General features: G+C 40.0%; 1 protein-coding gene and 1 long non-coding RNA gene across 2 annotated transcripts in view; one reads left to right on the top strand and one right to left on the bottom strand.

Annotated features, from left to right (window-relative positions):
• Positions 1-17361, top strand: part of HOOK1 (hook microtubule tethering protein 1) — a 55933-nt gene that overhangs the window by 28253 nt on the left and 10319 nt on the right. Inside the window, exons 8-17 of the mRNA XM_084636134.1 lie at positions 1027-1110; positions 3712-3878; positions 4546-4686; positions 6152-6353; positions 7076-7186; positions 7565-7652; positions 7731-7791; positions 11016-11156; positions 13601-13688; positions 16638-16672. Of these exons, the coding sequence (XP_084492260.1) occupies positions 1027-1110; positions 3712-3878; positions 4546-4686; positions 6152-6353; positions 7076-7186; positions 7565-7652; positions 7731-7791; positions 11016-11156; positions 13601-13688; positions 16638-16672 (1118 nt within the window). The remainder of the gene's footprint in view (positions 1-1026; positions 1111-3711; positions 3879-4545; positions 4687-6151; positions 6354-7075; positions 7187-7564; positions 7653-7730; positions 7792-11015; positions 11157-13600; positions 13689-16637; positions 16673-17361) is intronic.
• LOC311524730 lies at positions 3-17267 on the bottom strand. The gene is made up of 4 exons (XR_014712608.1): positions 17189-17267; positions 6077-6248; positions 2312-2418; positions 3-776 (listed from the first exon to the last, which is right to left on the bottom strand). It is a non-coding gene; the product is annotated as an uncharacterized lncRNA (long non-coding RNA).

Below are 17361 nucleotides of genomic sequence, written 5' to 3'. Positions count from 1 at the left end.
CTTTATGTTCGTTATAATAGTCAAAGCAATGTTAAGAGTTTCAAAAATAATTTATTCACATCATGCTTGAAAATTCAGAGAGTAGACACAAAGGTGCCTCTCCCATCATCTTCAAAGAAAGACGTTTCAGTCCTTCATCTATACAAATTAACTTGCTTCTTGCTTTATACAGCCAGTGGTTTTTTCCTTCAGACCAGCTTACCAAAATCAATGCCCAGACTTGTATTTCACAAAAGGCAGAGCAACATGCTGTTGCTACCCTAGGAAGTTAGAGTAAATTTAACTCTTATCTTTCATTGTCTCCCATAGTGCAAGAGGTAGGTGAATGGCTGAGTAAAGCAGTGCACATAAACTTAGCTTTTTTTTAAAAGACGTGAAATGGCTGATCTTATCATCTCTGTTGCCTGAGTAGAGACTGCGGGAGGATATGACAGGAAGAGCAAGGAGTAAGGCTGCTATCAACCTCCATTTAGGTTAGAAAGTGCAGATGAGTACAGATACTGCAGAGAGATCCTGGAAAATATTTGAGTTGTATGTGATCCCAAACCCAGAGTTCTGTTCTTGAAGTTATAATTATCATTAATTTAAAAGCACTCCCCAAGAAAGAGCTCAGATGTTTCCCCTATGATGACATTGACCTTCCAGTTGCTGTCTGAGGAAGGATGGTCAGTAGCCTGGTTGCTTGTCTTGTATGCTGGAGTCTCGGGTTCAGTTCTCTGCCCTGCTGCAGATTCTCTCTGACCTTAGGCAAGCAAGTCACTTCGAGTACGTCTACACTGGAAGAAAAAAAAAAAGCAAGCAAATGAAAACAAACACTTCTGTGGCAGCAAATCTCAGAACCTGGTTCTACAGTTTTTTCTGTCTGTTTTTGCAGTATAGATGTGCCTTACTCTCTCTCTCTCTCTCTCTCTCTGTCATATCTATCTTACATGTCACTCCTTGTACAGACAGGGAGCATATAAAATAATCTTAATTTCCATACATCTAACTTGCATTAAATCTTTTTTTTTTCTTTTTTTTCTTAAGATGAAAAGAGCCCTGGAACACCTTCAAGAAGCACTAGCAGAAAAAGAAGAACTGAAGCAAAGATGTCAAGAACTAGACCTGCAGGTGAGGAGACACACACTTTTTCAAATATGTGACATCAAGAAATAGAAGCTCTGTTAAACAGTTGCAAAATGCAATGTCTTTAGAGGTTAAATTTCACCTATAAATTTTTTGTTCTTTCAGTTTGTACTGAAACAAAACTTCCACACTCTGAAATGCTTCATATATGCTATTGTTGGAAATATTATCCTTTAATGTAAATCCATGCTCAACTCCCCTGTGACTATTGGAAAATATATTGCTAACCCATAGTAGGAAAGATTTCTTGGCATAATAACTTGATATCTTGCAGTTAGTAAGCAGTCGTTGCAATCATGTAACTATGAATAGTAAAAATTATTATAAAAATGTTCCATAGTTTATTTTCAGCTAACAATAGCTTTAGCCCTTTTAAAAATATATTAAGAACCAATTCATTATAATGGACTGATTGCATTCACTGAAGGTGAAATAAAGCCATTTTCAGTAGGAAGCAGATGAAGAAAGTCTGTAATCAAGTAACTTTTTATCTCACTTGTTTGTAGAGTTTCAATATGGGGCATATTTTAACAGTTTTCTATATGGTGGTATTAACTTCAACTCACAAATCAGTAAAGTCGAGCTGAGGTGAGGTAATCCTTCTCCCCTGCATGATAGTGTTCCCATTCTCTTTCTGTTATTTAAGGTTCCACCTGCAGCTTTCTTTCTAAAACCAAACTTTCAGGGGTCTGTAATTCTGAAACTTGATATAAGAGGCCTCACCCTGAAAATGTGTTTTGCTCAGTGGTCAAAACTTGATCAACTTGCTTTTGCAGAGGTGGTATGGTAAATGATTTCTGGTAATTGCACCCACTGTAAATGTATGATTGTGCTGAATTTACCAAATAGCAAAGCTAAGGAAAGATTTTTAGCCTGTAACTTTATGCCAGCCATTTCTGCTTCAGTCCCAAATTGCCATTTCTGGTTGTGCTGTGATACCTATGATGCATCATTTTGAGAAGTCAGAACTACCACACAGCTGTTATAGACTTCTGTTTGGAGTAGTTAACTTGATGGTAGTTCACACAAATCTGGTTGGTCTATCCTCTTTGAATGTCATGACCGGGAGTAGTTGTTAAAAGTATGTATAGTTGAGCATGAATGTACATATGGTAACTAAAGTATATTAGTATGTACTAATGGAAAGTATATTTTGTAAAATAGGCGTCCATATTTTTGAAATTACACAATACGTATTTGTTCATTTCATCATCCAGTGGTGCGCCATGGTTTCAGCATAATGTATATGGTGTTGAAATGAAGTAGGAGACAGCCAATGTGACTCTGAGGGACCTGAAATGAGAGTGAAGGAAATGAGTGAGACATTCAGTTAATAAACATCCTGCTTTCTAAAAGTGTGTACTGTCTCCATGACTGAAGACTGATTAGGTCTTGTACAGGGAATAATAAAAGACTCTTAAGGCACAGATTTGCTCTAGGTCTGCAAATATACAGTAAATTGGCTTACCAGATATTCAGAGAATAGGACCTTAAAGCCAGTAAGTACTCAGTGAAGAGGTGGGAGAGTGCTTTTGGTTTCTTTTACATCTATTTAATTATAAACACTTAAATTGTGATATAATCATGGATAAATAAAAAATATTTTAATATTGCATCAGATTATTATGCTAACTTTATATCTTATTAAATATTGCCACCATGGTATGCTGCATATGTATTGAAAGTCATGATAATGGCTGACCTTTCTCATTTAAACTAATTCTTAATAAATTCACTTGTAAGGTCTCAGTCTTCCTTGATATTTTCCAAGAATATAAGAAAGGTAGGTTTCCTTTATGATTCAGGAAAACATAACCCAAAGAGCACATTCTACTGTTTAAGTGCCAGTTAACTAACACATGCTATATGCTCTGATGTTTGATGAAGTATTAAAATTAACACACCATCTTTCACTAGAAAGAGCTTAAGGGTTCCGTCATTTAATCCTTGCCCATTTTATGGCTGTTTTAATATACTTACAAACTTAGTGTAATGTTGTGTTCCCGTTTGCTTAGCTGTGAACACTTTCAAAATCAAACCAGTTCCGTCACTGCAAAAATGCATGCCCTCTATGATGCTGTCTAGGATTTTTTGTGTGTCTGCTTATTAGCTTATGGCTCTTGGACCTGCTTTTTGCACAACCATCCATGACTGAATGCACAGCAGTGCAGTGTTAGTGTGCTAGCCAGTCCCATTCTGCTTTTTATTGTTAGTACACAAGCCAAATTGGAAATACTCTTCATCCTACTATTATTGTTTCTGTTCAGTTTCTATAGGCATTGTTTTTTTGAATTAATCATATTTGTTTCCTTTTGTTTTCATAAAATCTGAACATATCCGTAGCCCCCCGTATTTATAGTTTTCATTTATAAAACAAAACAAAAAAGACACACTTCCTTGCTTGACAACTTTCTTACGCTAAAGCAGCTAGGTGCTTAAGGGTATTTATAAATCACTTTCTAAATTTTTCAAATGTTTAACTTCTATGTAACAAATTATTTGGTGGCATCTTATAATCTATTATTTTGGGTTCTTCTTGGCAATTGGATGGGACCTATAAACTTGATGTTGTGTTATGTGCACTAGGTGGCTGCCCTTCAAGATGAAAAAAACAGTTTGATGTCTGAAAACGAGGTCATGAATGATCGATTAGACCAGTTAGATGGCTCTCTTGATGATCCAAATACTGTTGTTGCAAAAAAGTATTTCCATGCACAGCTGCAGCTAGAACAACTGCAGGAAGAAAACTTCAGGTACGAAATAACTTGCAGCTTTATTTAATCCTCTCTCAAAATGTTGTTGTCGTATGTGACGGGAGTTTCTTCTAAATACGCAGGATTTTCCTTCTCAGTTCACTTTTCTATTCACTATTCTAAAAGCTTCTCTCTTTCATTGAATTAATATAAACTATATTTTTAAAGGTACAGTTTAGTGTTTCCCCTAAACTACTTCCATTTTGGATGATCATTGAGACCATTAATGCTTTTCCTTCCACGATTTTCTAAAATATTGTGGGCTCTAATGGGAGGGAGAAAGGCAGGACCAAGGATAAGAACATGAAACCAAATGTTTCATGTGGTGATTTGTACTAATAAAACCCCAACATTGTCTGGGTCTAAGTGATTCACACTTTCTTTTACGGCAGTTATAAATGAACCAGAAACTCCTTTGAGTAAAATATTAACACAGTAAACTAACAGATCTGTTCAGATGATATGGTGTGTTTGTAGTAAATAGCCCTAGTGACAATACTTTCGTTAGTTGTTTTTTCCAGGCTTTAACTACCTTTTTTTATTCTGTGTCTGCTAAGCTTATGTATTTTGAATATTTTTTACTGTTTCAATAGAAAGTGGATCATATTAGTTACATGAACAAAAGATAGGAAAATATATTTTCTTAACAGCTTCTTGTTTACAAAAGGCTTGAAGCTGCAAAGGATGATTATCGTGTTCACTGTGAAGATCTGGAGAAACAACTGATTGAGCTGCAACATAGAAATGATGAGTTGACCTGTTTGGCAGAAGAATCCAGGGCCCTAAAAGATGAAATTGACGTTCTTAGGTATGTAGTGGACATAGCTACCATTCAGACTGAAGGTTCCGAAAGAGAATGCCAAGGCTCCATATTTAAAGATAGACATTTCTGTATAAAATTACACAGCTTATGTCTTACCACAGGCAAACTTAAAACTAAATGGAAAAAAGGACCAGAGTGAAAAATAAAATTGGAAGGTGAAATGTAAGTTTATGAGCACAATAAGTACTCTGCATATCGACATTATTTTGCAAAAGACTCCCACATGAAGCAGGACTAAAAGATACAGCCTTTCTCCTCCTGATGTAGAAAACATAAAATACCCTAGGAAATGAGAATGTTCTAATCATAATGGATTTTATTACCAACAGGATATTTTTATTGGCAAAGGCCCGCCTTTTCTGATACAGAAAAAAATTAATTGCCCAAATATAAGTCTCAAACCAAGTGAAAATGAAACTTAACTATCTGCATCTGTATTTTAGTTAGATTGTATTTTCAGGATTACAAGACTCAGTAGGGACAAAACACAACAAGCATGATGAGAACTCATCGTGTTGCGTTGAGTTCCACATATGTAAACTAAACTGGTTACTAAAAAGTACAGAAAGTAAATATGGTGCTATCATATTTCTAGAAATATAACCATGTAAAGTCACTCTTTTATTGTTATAGCAGATAATTTAATATAGAATAAAATATATTCCAATTTTACACTATATCAAGGTTCACAGAAGAGCATCAGGTTAAGTATAAGAGATTGGATTTTGGAATTACTCCTATGCTAATTTTTAATTTTGTAAGATGCCAGACAGTAAAGTGACTCAATATTTAGTTTAAAGGTTTGTTAATTCTTTTGTGCCAGTAAAACGAAGATCCATTTCTGTATTAAAATACCTTGATATTATTTGGACAGAACACTTTCTGTCTTATATACCTTTTTAAAAGGAACTGATCAATTTGTCTTCCTTGTTCATGCCTCCTGGCAAAGATACCCATAGGATAATGATCTCCAAAACATATCTGTAGTAGTAATGTACTGTAGCTTTGTACCTATTTCTGCTAGATAGAGGCACCAGTATTTTGCAGGCTTATTCAGCTGCAAGATCAATCTGTAGCCTAGAGCATAGTTCACTTGTATTAACTCCAACACCATCATGAATCTGTGGGGCCATTTAATATACTGTCTCCGTCTACAAGGCATATGTCAACACATGGTTTTGTGGGCCTGCATCTCCACAATGACTACTTTTAAAACTAAACTTTGTGTTTGAGTCTATATGAACCCTACAGCTTAAAAGAATTAAAATAATGCATTAGTTTTACACAGAGGACGTAACTCTAACCTTGGATATATGCATGCATCTCCCTGTCTAAGCTAATTGGAGCCATGCTTGCAGATGAGAGCAGAACTTACTGATTTGCTTGGTTGCAGTTTGTTTGTGTGAAAAATACATCTTACTGTTTCCATAATTCATATTTATTCTTGTAGAACTTTTGCAGATAAGGCAAGTAAACTGGAGTCAACAGTTGAAGTGTATCGTAAAAAACTGGAGGACTTGAATGACTTCCGCCGACAGGTAAAGTCTCTGCAAGACACCAACATGATGTATATGCATAATACAGTCAGCCTAGAGGAAGAGCTAAAGAAGGCAAATGCAGCACGTGCTCAGCTGGAAACATACAAAAGACAGGTAAGGCAACAACTGTATTCAACATCTTAACTATTCTCAGGTGTATTTTTATTAAAAATAATTACAGTTGACTGAAAAAAATTGAGCTGCTTGATCTAACGATTGTTGGGGCTGGTGTCAAGACTGTTCATAAGGAAACTTTCAGCTCTGCAATATACTCTGTCTCCCCTTTTCCCTTCCAAACTCTCACCAGCTGGCTTACCTGAGGTCATTTCTTGACCTGCAGTTCACGGCACAGTGTGCAACTCATCAGTTCAATGAGTGCAGTGGTGATCAGGTGTCCTGTTTTGTTTAATGTGTAGCTGACATCTTCTAGGTATGACATACTGTCTTACTGATTTTAAAAATCCTTTTTTAAAATATCTTGTTTTCATTTTCGGAAGTGCACAACAATTTGCTTCTGAAAGTTCCAAGCTAGTCATCAGAATTCCTATATGCCTTTTATTTAGGGGGAAAAAGGCTGCTGGCCAAGATGAACCATGTGTGTTGGTTGTATTCAGCAGAGACATAGACATTTTAGTTCTGATTAGATTACAACAACCATAGAAACCTACTTTATTAGGTTTCTGAGACCCTGTGACTAATGAACTGCTTGAACATGATCTTCCTCTTCTTAATCCAGCTCTTTTTCCCCACCCATAAGTGCCAGAGTTTAAAAAAATTATATTAATAACATCTTAGAACATACACTAAATATAACACCTATGTCATTATCATTCAAGGTCCAAGAGCTTCATAACAGACTTTCTGAGGAGTCCAAAAGAGCTGATACGTTAGCATTTGAATTGAAGCGACTTGAAGAAAAGCATGAATCTTTATTCAAAGAAAAAGAGGTAAGTCTTATGCATGAGTATTTACTCAAATTCACTAGAAAGTCTCTCAGACTTTTTGTGTGCTGGCCTGGCCAGAATTTTTCACTGTGGTCATCTTGAGAATAATTTCTCAGGTGCTCTTAGGCATCAGTAGTGCTGCCATAGGGATGAGATTTAGCATTAGAAATTATGTATATAGTCACTTTAGTATACTGGTCTTTGTAACTTGGAAATTGATAGGTCAGCATTTGGTATAAACATTATCAAAAGCCTTCAGCATTTAACTCATGTCCTGAAAATAGTGTTATAAATGATGGATCTTTCATTCCTGATGGAATGTGCCAACATGAAACAATTTCGTCTTATTTCTACCTTAAATATGCTTTGACCTTTTCTTAGAGACTTATAGTGCAGCGGGATGCTCTGAAAGAAACTAATGAAGAGCTCCGGTGTTCTCAGATGCAACAGGATCACCTGAATCAAGCAGGTACTTTCTTGATGTTTTTTTAAAATAGATTGGTATGTTATCTGGAAGTGAATTTGTCAAATTTTCGTGCCTTTTCAGATGCATCTGCTGTAAAAAGTCATGAGAATCTTGCTGCTGAAATTCTACCAGTGGAATACAGGTAAGGAAAGAGCTCACCTTGAGCAATACCCTTCCCTTGCTAAAGTTCAGTGTCTCAAACAGCTTGTTGGGCAATTTACTACTTTTCAATTAAAAAAAACCTAGAAGTTTGATGTTCTTATAGGGAAGCCACTAGTAAAATGCTTTATAGACATTAAATTAAACCTTGCAACACGCTGTATAAGGTAGGAAGGTATCCTCATTTTGTAGATGAGGAAACTGAAGCGGAGTGGTTGAGAACTTGCTATGGTTATATGGAAAGTCTGGCAGAATCGAGGATAGGCAATCACAGAAGACTTGCAAAATGCAGGTTCAGCCCTGAATAATGTGGTGTTATATGTCTTACTAAATCTACAGTAAATGTGTTTTCTACTGGGATAAGAAGGCAAGGGTGGGGAAGAGACAGGACTGGGACAGTTTAGAAGGGGTGTAGCAGAAGGGGTCAAGTTTTGGGGAAACTGGCAGAAGTCTTCCCACTAGAGAACACTCCCTTCCAAGCCTGGAATGAAACTCAAGATTCCTGAGAATTATCATACCTTTGCTATCAGCAAATAGCTGAGAAACTCTCTGACAAAGAATGTCTCATCCCCCTCCAGCCCACGTAAGGGATGAGTATTCCTATCAGTTACTCTGTTAGCTCAAGTGGAAGAGGTGTGAGTGTTGCAGAAGTTCCAACTTTGCTGATGATCTATGAAGGTGTCAGTATGACACCACCTGATGAAATTTCTGCTGTTGTTTTTACAAACAGAATGATACAGGGTATAAATAGAAAAGGAGTACTTGTGGCACCTTAGAGACTAACCAATTTATTAGAGCATAAGCTTTCGTGAGCTACAGCTCACTTCCTCAGATGCATATCGTGGAAACTGCAGCAGGCTTTATATATACACAGAGAATATGAAACAATACCTCCTCCCACCCCACTGTCCTGCTGGTAATAGCTTATCTAAAGTGATCATCAGGTGGGCCATTTCCAGCACAAATCCAGGTTTTCTCACCCTCCACCCCCCCCCACAAATTCACTCTCCTGCTGGTGATAGCCCATCCAAAGTGACAACTCTTTACACAATGTGCATGACAATCAAGTTGGGCTATTTCCTGCACAAATCCAGGTTTTCTCACATCCCCCCCACCCCCATACACACACAAACTCACTCTCCTGCTGGTAATAGCTCATCCAAACTGACCACTCTTCAAGTTTAAATCCAAGTTAAACCAGAACATCTGGGGGAGGGGGTAGGAAAAAACAAGAGGAAACAGGCTACCTTGCATAATGACTTAGCCACTCCCAGTCTCTATTTAAGCCTAAATTAATAGTATCCAATTTGCAAATGAATTCCAATTCAGCAGTTTCTCGCTGGAGTCTGGATTTGAAGTTTTTTTGTTTTAAGATAGCGACCTTCATGTCTGTGATTGCGTGACCAGAGAGATTGAAGTGTTCTCCGACTGGTTTATGAATGTTATAATTCTTGACATCTGATTTGTGTCCATTTATTCTTTTACGTAGAGACTGTCCAGTTTGACCAATGTATATGGCAGAGGGGCATTGCTGGCACATGATGGCATATATCACATTGGTGGATGTGCAGGTGAACGAGCCTCTGATAGTGTGGCTGATGTTATTAGGCCCTGTGATGGTGTCCCCTGAATAGATATGTGGGCACAATTGGCAACGGGCTTTGTTGCAAGGATAAGTTCCTGGGTTAGTGGTTCTGTTGTGTGGTATGTGGTTGTTGGTGAGTATTTGCTTCAGGTTGCGGGGCTGTCTGTAGGCAAGGACTGGCCTGTCTCCCAAGATTTGTGAGAGTGTTGGGTCATCCTTTAGGATAGGTTGTAGATCCTTAATAATGCGTTGGAGGGGTTTTAGTTGGGGGCTGAAGGTGACGGCTAGTGGCGTTCTGTTATTTTCTTTGTTAGGCCTGTCCTGTAGTAGGTAACTTCTGGGAACTCTTCTGGCTCTATCAATCTGTTTCTTTACTTCTGCAGGTGGGTATTGTAGTTGTAAGAAAGCTTGACAGAGATCTTGTAGGTGTTTGTCTCTGTCTGAGGGGTTGGAGCAAATGCGGTTGTATCGCAGAGCTTGGCTGTAGACGATGGATCGTGTGGTGTGGTCAGGGTGAAAGCTGGAGGCATGCAGGTAAGAATAGCGGTCAGTAGGTTTCCGGTATAGGGTGGTGTTTATGTGACCATTGTTTATTAGCACTGTAGTGTCCAGGAAGTGGATCTCTTGTGTGGACTGGACCAGGCTGAGGTTGGTGGTGGGATGGAAATTGTTGAAATCATGGTGGAATTCCTCAAGGGCTTCTTTTCCATGGGTCCAGATGATGAAGATGTCATCAATATAGCGCAAGTAGAGTAGGGGCTTTAGGGGACGAGAGCTGAGGAAGCGTTGTTCTAAATCGGCCATAAAAATGTTGGCATACTGTGGGGCCATGCGGGTACCCATAGCAGTGCCGCTGATCTGAAGGTATACATTGTCCCCAAATGTGAAGTAGTTATGGGTAAGGACAAAGTCACAAAGTTCAGCTACCAGGTTAGCCGTGACATTATCGGGGATAGTGTTCTTGACGGCTTGTAGTCCATCTTTGTGTGGAATGTTGGTGTAGAGGGCTTCTACATCCATAGTGGCCAGGATGGTGTTATCAGGAAGATCACCGATGGATTGAAGTTTCCTCAGGAAGTCAGTGGTGTCTCGAAGGTAGCTGGGAGTGCTGGTAGCGTAGGGCCTGAGGAGGGAGTCTACATAGCCAGACAATCCTGCTGTCAGGGTGCCAATAAATAGTATGTGATCGTCTAAGTAGACTGCATTATAATGGATATACATTAGGGGGCTAAATTAAGGTTTCACAGGCAATCTTAATTCTGACATTTTCCTAACTTTTGAATGCTTGATTTTGCAATATTAATAATGTTCTTTTAACAAAAGTATATTAATCACATCCAAATAAATTGATTTTTGTTAGTTTTATGTCAATTATCTTCAATTAAAATAAGCATATTTGGTTTGGTGTGTATTCTCTTTGTGAGGAAATCTACTGCTTTCTGTATTCTACTGAAACTAACAGAAAACTATGCCACTTGTTTTTACTGAAGAACATTCAGTACACTGGCATTTTAGTGAACTGGAATGCCACCTCTTCTGCAAAATTACTTTCTTTTTAGATAGTCAAGAATTATTTATATAAACTCTTCACAGAATGGAGACTTCTTGTTTTTGACCCATAGAGAAATGTTTATTCGACTGCAGCATGAAAACAAGATGCTTCTCTTGCAACAAGAGGGTTCAGAAAATGAACGTATTGTAGAACTCCAGGAACAACTAGAGCAAAAGCATCGGATGATGAATGAACTAGAAACAGAAAAAAGGTGATTTGCTTTCTTTTTTTTTAATCTTCTTTTAAAAATCTGAGAACAGTTTGGAGTAGGCACCAGTCAGAGAAAACAGCAGCTAATCGCACTGCAGAGAATAATCTCAGGGCTGCAACCTTAGAAGGGAGGCAGTGTGACTTGCCTTGCTGATCCAACACTAGTTGAAGGTAACCACTTGTTTTGTCCTTTGGCTAATGGAAGCATTGATGCAGTCATGACAAAGAGGAAGGGGAAAGGAAGCTGCAAAGAACATAGGAAGTGTAAACCTGCAGAAAAGACATCAGCAGGCCAGATGTGGCTGCTCCATGCTTTGATGAGGATATTCTTTAGGACTCATCTCTGGGTGATTCTTGATAGTCCTAGAGTGGGTGAAGAAAGTCGGTCACTATAGTTTTACATTGCTCAAAATGTAGACCTTTGGGCTGGGGAGCCAGAGTTGTGACACTGGGTGAATTTCTCCACTGGTTAAGGAATGCTGAATGCAGTTCATCTTAGGCTATAACAATTTAGGAATAGTTTAAATTGCTAAAAATTTTAAGTGTACTGCAAAGACTTTTGCGGAAAACCTAAGAATATGCTTGTGATATCTCCAAACAGGAGACTACATATAGGCCACTTAAAAATGTTCCAGTCTTATCCCCTTTCTTCATTCCAGTACATATGCAAAGGTGTTTTTTTTTAAATAGGATTAAAACTTTTTATTTGCATTATCTCAGCCCAAAAGCTAAGGTTTCTTCAAAACAAAATACATCAGCTCATACAATCTTACCAGATTCCCCAATAAAGTATCCAAATACTTAATATTTTAGTATCAGATAAATCATCTGCAGCAGGAAGGAAAAAATGCAATCTTCTACCCACCACTTCCAAGTAGGAAGCTTTCCGTGCTCAGCTGGGAGACCAGTGCCATCAACATCTGAAGTCTAAGGGCTTGGCTACACTTGCGAGTTACAGCGCAATAATGCAGCCCCGAGCACCCTAGCTCAATCCCCGTCCACACTGCCAAGGCACGTAGAGCGATCTGACTCCACGGCTACAGTGCTGCTGGTACTCCACCTCGGCGAGTGGAATAACATTTGCTGCGCCCCACTGGAGCGCCGCGGCGCCAGTGTGGACGAGGTGTTGCATTACTGCGCTCTGATTGACCTCCGGAAACGTCCCGTAATCCCCTTAAGTCAAGTGACCACTCTTGTCATTGTGAAATGGGCTGCAGAAATGCGGAAATGCCTGTTGAAAGCTCCATTTCAGAGAAGCCAACTGCTTATCAGCGCCAAGAAAAAGCAAAAGTTTTTACTGTTTGCTTTGAGTGAGTTGGGGGGGTGTCTGACCTTACAAGACAGCATGCTGCCACACTGTCAGCATCCCAAAAACCCACTCCCTTCCCCCCCCATACACACAACACACTCCCTGTCACACTCCACCCCACCCCCATTTGAAAAGCACGTTGCAGTCACTTGCATGCTGGGATAGCTGCCCATAATGCACCACTCCCAATGCCGCTGCAAGTGCCACAAATGTGGCTACGCCAGTGCGCTGTCAGCTGTCAGTGTGGACAGACTGCAGTGCTTTCCCTACTGCACTCTACGAAGGCGGGTTTAACTCACAGCGCTCTACATCTGCAAGTGTAGCCTTGCCCTAAGTCTTCATAAAAAAAAAAATACTAGCCCTTATGTTTTTAAAGATCATCAATCTCATTAGTTTTCATTCTTGTTGTTCAGAACGCGGAGGGCACCAGTTACCTGGACAAGAAGCATGTCCAGTTCACTGCTGCTGCTTTGATTAAGCTCCAAATACAGACCAGCATTGGAGGCAGTAGCGGCTGTGAGGGGCTAGATTAGTAGACACCCTATGTAACAGCCAGAATGAGATGGGAGAGAGAAAGTAGTAGAGACCCTCTCCATTGTTTGAAGCCAGGAGGCTTTGTGGTATGGGACAGGGTGCTCAAGGTAGTAGCAAAAGAGCAAGTAACTTCCCTTGTCCTACAGCCAGAAGGGGTTAGGGTTGGGAGGAGGGACTTCAGATTTGTCAGACTCCTTTAACCAAAAGCAGATACTGAAGATGAAGCCCTGAAATAGAGTCTAAGGGCAGCACTCTGGCAGGAATCCCAGCACTTTCTCAGGTACCGCAGACACTTCCCTTCTCTCCAGGTAGGCACTCTCCTCCACCACCTACACAGCCCTTCCCCCCCCACCCCCACCCCCCAAAAAAGTAAGTTGTAGCCTATGGGCTACTAAGTGTCCAGTAAATGTTCCAAGCACCTGCCTGCAGCAACTATAATTAGGTCTTATACACAAACAAAATATATATTGACTTCAGACACTTGCATTTTGTGTAACCCTACGGAAGAATTATAACCCAAATGTGTAGGGGAATAACTTCACTCTACATATCCTGCTTACTAGAAGACAGATGAGTGACTGAGTTCTTTTACCTTGTAACAGGCTAAGCAATGAGCGTATTGGAGAGCTGCAGCAACAGATTGAGGATCTACAGAAGACTTTGCAGGAGCAAGGATCCAAGACAGAAGGAGTAAGTAAAAGCTAGAGGTTCTCAAACTTCTTGAAGGTGGAGACCTCTCACCAATTGTCTCAAAATTCTTGTGAGATAGTGTCAGACTTTCTTTAAACGTAATAAAAATGGTGCCCCGTCCCCTTTTCAGTCTTGCTGGTGCTGATAATTATTATAACAACAACAAGAATGTGGCTTGGTGGGGTTATTAGCCTAAGAGATAGTAATTTGCAGCAGGGAGAATAAAACTCTCCTGTCTGATCAGTCTGTCGAAGGTCTAGAGCAAGCCAAACTTGACAGGAATAGTTCAGCAGCATCCAGACACAGGGAAATTCTCAATCTCTCCAAACTGGGGAGCCATGAGTCCTCTCAGAGCAGCAGAGTCCCAGCTCAAAAACTTTTAAGCAACTTAAAAATGAAATGCAACTTCTCTAACCCTAACACTTAAATGCTTCCCTCCACTCTGTGAGAAGAGAATAGAGCCAGAATCCAAGTATCAGAATGCAGAAGAAGGAAGCGTTGTCTGTAGTGTGCTCCCTACATTTCCCCAACTCTGCTGAAGACCCTTTGGAATTCTTGCTCCATAGGTTGAAAAGCAGAAGAGCTGTGGGAGCCAGTCTTACTCTTCTGAGTAACTTTTTCTCGCTCAGATAGCAAAGTGTTGCAAGTTAACTCTCACAATGTGACCACAGGGATAGTAGCTGTACTGCCTGCCATTCTGCTCCTGCCATGATGGATCCTTAGGGGTCTCCCTCTTATGAGAGGGATGTGCCCTGAGGGCTAATTCATAAGGAAAGAAAGGACCATTGTAGTCTGACTTCCTGTTTAACACAGGCCATAGAACTTTATATGAATTAATTCCCGCTTGAAATAGAGCGTGTCTTTTAGAAAAAAATCCAATCTCGATTTAATTTCCGGTGATGGAGAATCCACCGTGACTAAGGCTATGTTTTAGTTACGGATATTTGTAGTAAAAGTCATGGACAGGTCACGGGCAGTCAACAAAAATTCACGGCCCGTGACCTGGGGTCCATGACTTTTACTAAAAATACCTGTGACTTAAACTTGGGCGGGGACTGTGAGCAGTCTGGGGGCGGAAGTGGTCCAGGGGCACCCCGGGTGCTGGGGCAGGTGACCCAGGACCCCCACTGGTGCGGGGAGATGGTGCTGTGGGGGAGGAACTGACAGGGGCTCCCTAACTGGATCAGTGTCCCTGCAGCTTCTAGGCAGGGGAGGGGGACAAGCATCAGCTGCCGCAGCTCCCATTGGCCGGGAACCGCAGCCAATGGGCACTGCAGGGGTGGGGCCTGCAGGCAGCATGCTGCGCGGAGCCCTCCACAGCCCCTCCACCGCTTGGGAGCTGCAGTGCCATGCCAGTGGAAGCCCCCCACCCCAAGGTAAGCGCCCCACTGCCCCTAGCTTGAACCCCCTCTCACACACCCAAACTGCTGCTGCTGGCCCAAGGGCTGCCCGAGCCGGAATCCATGACAGACTCTCAGCCTACCATGACCCTTGGTAAGTTGTTCCAATGGTTAATTACCCTCACAGTTAAAAATTGTGCCTTATTTCTAGTCTGAGTTTGTCTAGCATCAGCTTCAAGCCATTGGATCTTGTTATACCTTTTGTCTGCTAGGCTGAAGATCTTTTTATTATAAAACTTATGTTTGCTATGTTGGTTTTGGTAGACTGTCTGAACAAAGAGAAGGTTGCAGGAAGATTTGATCACAAAACAGATTGACCTCCTTAGAGTTTTTCACTGTAAGACGTGTTTTATAATGTCTTCTGTCTGCCAATCTCCTTCAACAACGTGTTTGTGTGATATAATTGTAATTATTTAAGATTACAATTTTTTAAACGTTTATGTTTTATTTACTTGAATCCTTGTTTTCAGGAGTGGTAAATTCAGGTTAGGATCAATAAGTCTTGAAAAACTAGTGAAAATTATGACAAAAAGCACAGCAATTGTGGGGTGTGTAGTTTTTACATTTTTTATTTTGTGTTTGAGTGACAGGCTTTAATCATTCTAAGGAATTCCCTATACCAGAATAAACCTCATAATGTGATTTCAGATTCTGAATTTGTACTCACGGAATTACCTCCGGATTTTAATTCCCTTTGGGATTGGGAAGATTTTCTTTCTGTGGAAGTGGCAAGTAGTTCTGTCCCCAGATCCTATTAGTTGCAGAATCTGGGAAGACTGATACTGCCTATAAATCACCCTGGCAAATTATATAATTGACTACTGTTTTTTTTTTTCTTAAGTTAATCACATTAGCCTTGCTATTTTGAAGCTGAAAGTCATGGCAGTTGAGGCTACAATTCTTCCTAGTAAACAGTGAAGGCCAAAGTTATTAATGTTCTCATAAAAAGAGAGGCACTCAAAATTTAGATGGAAATCTTATGAATTGGCTTCATTTGCACTGTTTTTTTGGTAGGGGGAGCAGGTTAGTTTTTTTCAATTTTTTTTATTTTTGTTCTAACAATTTCAGAGGGAATTATTTCAAATGTAGGAAAATATTACAATACGTACTGTGTATTTTAAAATAAACCTATTTTAAATTTCTAAATGTTCTAATGGTCTAAATTGAGACGTAAAGTTAACGAATGAAAAATATTTGGAGTCTGCTTTTGTAATCATGTTTTCTTGTTTCCTTCTTTCTGCTTCCTTCTTTGAATTGTCTCAGCCTTTCCACTTTTGCTGCCAAATGATTCTATAGCAAGAAGTATACTATAAAATCCAGAATGTCAGAGTGATACAAAGAATATGAATAAAATTATCTAAATGCGCAGAGACTATTACTTTTACCATGTGTATTTTACTGAACAATTCAGAAGTGTATCTGAAAAGTGAAACTTTTTAAAAAACCTGTTTGTAAAAGTTGGAGCTCCCATTTGTTTATGCACAGAGAGTTATATTTTTAATTTTCTGGACAATGTCTAAATTCGTTTTTAATTCTCTTACCTTTATAGTCCAGCAAGCTGAAGCAGAAGTTAGAAGCACATATGTAAGTAAAGCTAACTGATATTTATATACAGCCAAAAAAGAAACAGACCTCTAATTTAAGTTTTTCATATAAGCAGCAAATACATATAAGCACTATTAAAGGTCAACCTTATTTCCAAACATGGGAAATTCAGTTAAAACTGCCGCTCTATCCTTCAGTCACCTCATCAGGGCTCCCAGGTGTCACACACATCGCGTGATAGTCACAGCTCAGTCTGGTTGAGCTGCAGAAACTCTGCCTTTTGGTCCCCAGGGCCATTGCTGCAATGTTGAGTAGTCAGCCAGGCAGGCATCTTTTCTCTCCTTCCTCACCTTGCTGGATTTCAGTCAGGAAGGAGTTCCCAGGATGGGTGGTGGTTCTCATCCCCGCAGAGAGGCCACAAGGCTCCCTCTAACTTCCTTCTCCCTCCTGTGTTCCTGCAGCCAACTGCACCGAGTTTGCCCCACTTCCTGAACAGCAGCCTTCTGTGCCCCAATACCCTGCAGCCCCCTACTTCTTAGAAACCCCAGCACTCACCTATGCCAGCCAAAGCTGCCAGGTTTTGCGTAGCTCAATGTCCTACCTCTACCATTGCTTGGGGCAGCGTGTGTTGACCACAAGCTCAAGTTTATGATTATATGCAAATTAGCTCACTAACTTTGCAAACAGTATCTGCACAAAACTTGGCAGCTGTGCTTCACAGTGATATG

Source organism: Lepidochelys olivacea (assembly GCF_965140295.1).
Source record: "Lepidochelys olivacea isolate rLepOli2 genome assembly, chromosome: 8".
Taxonomy (NCBI): domain Eukaryota; kingdom Metazoa; phylum Chordata; order Testudines; family Cheloniidae; genus Lepidochelys; species Lepidochelys olivacea.
Note: the sequence above shows the minus strand (reverse complement) of the source record. Positions and strands in the feature narration are given on the sequence as shown.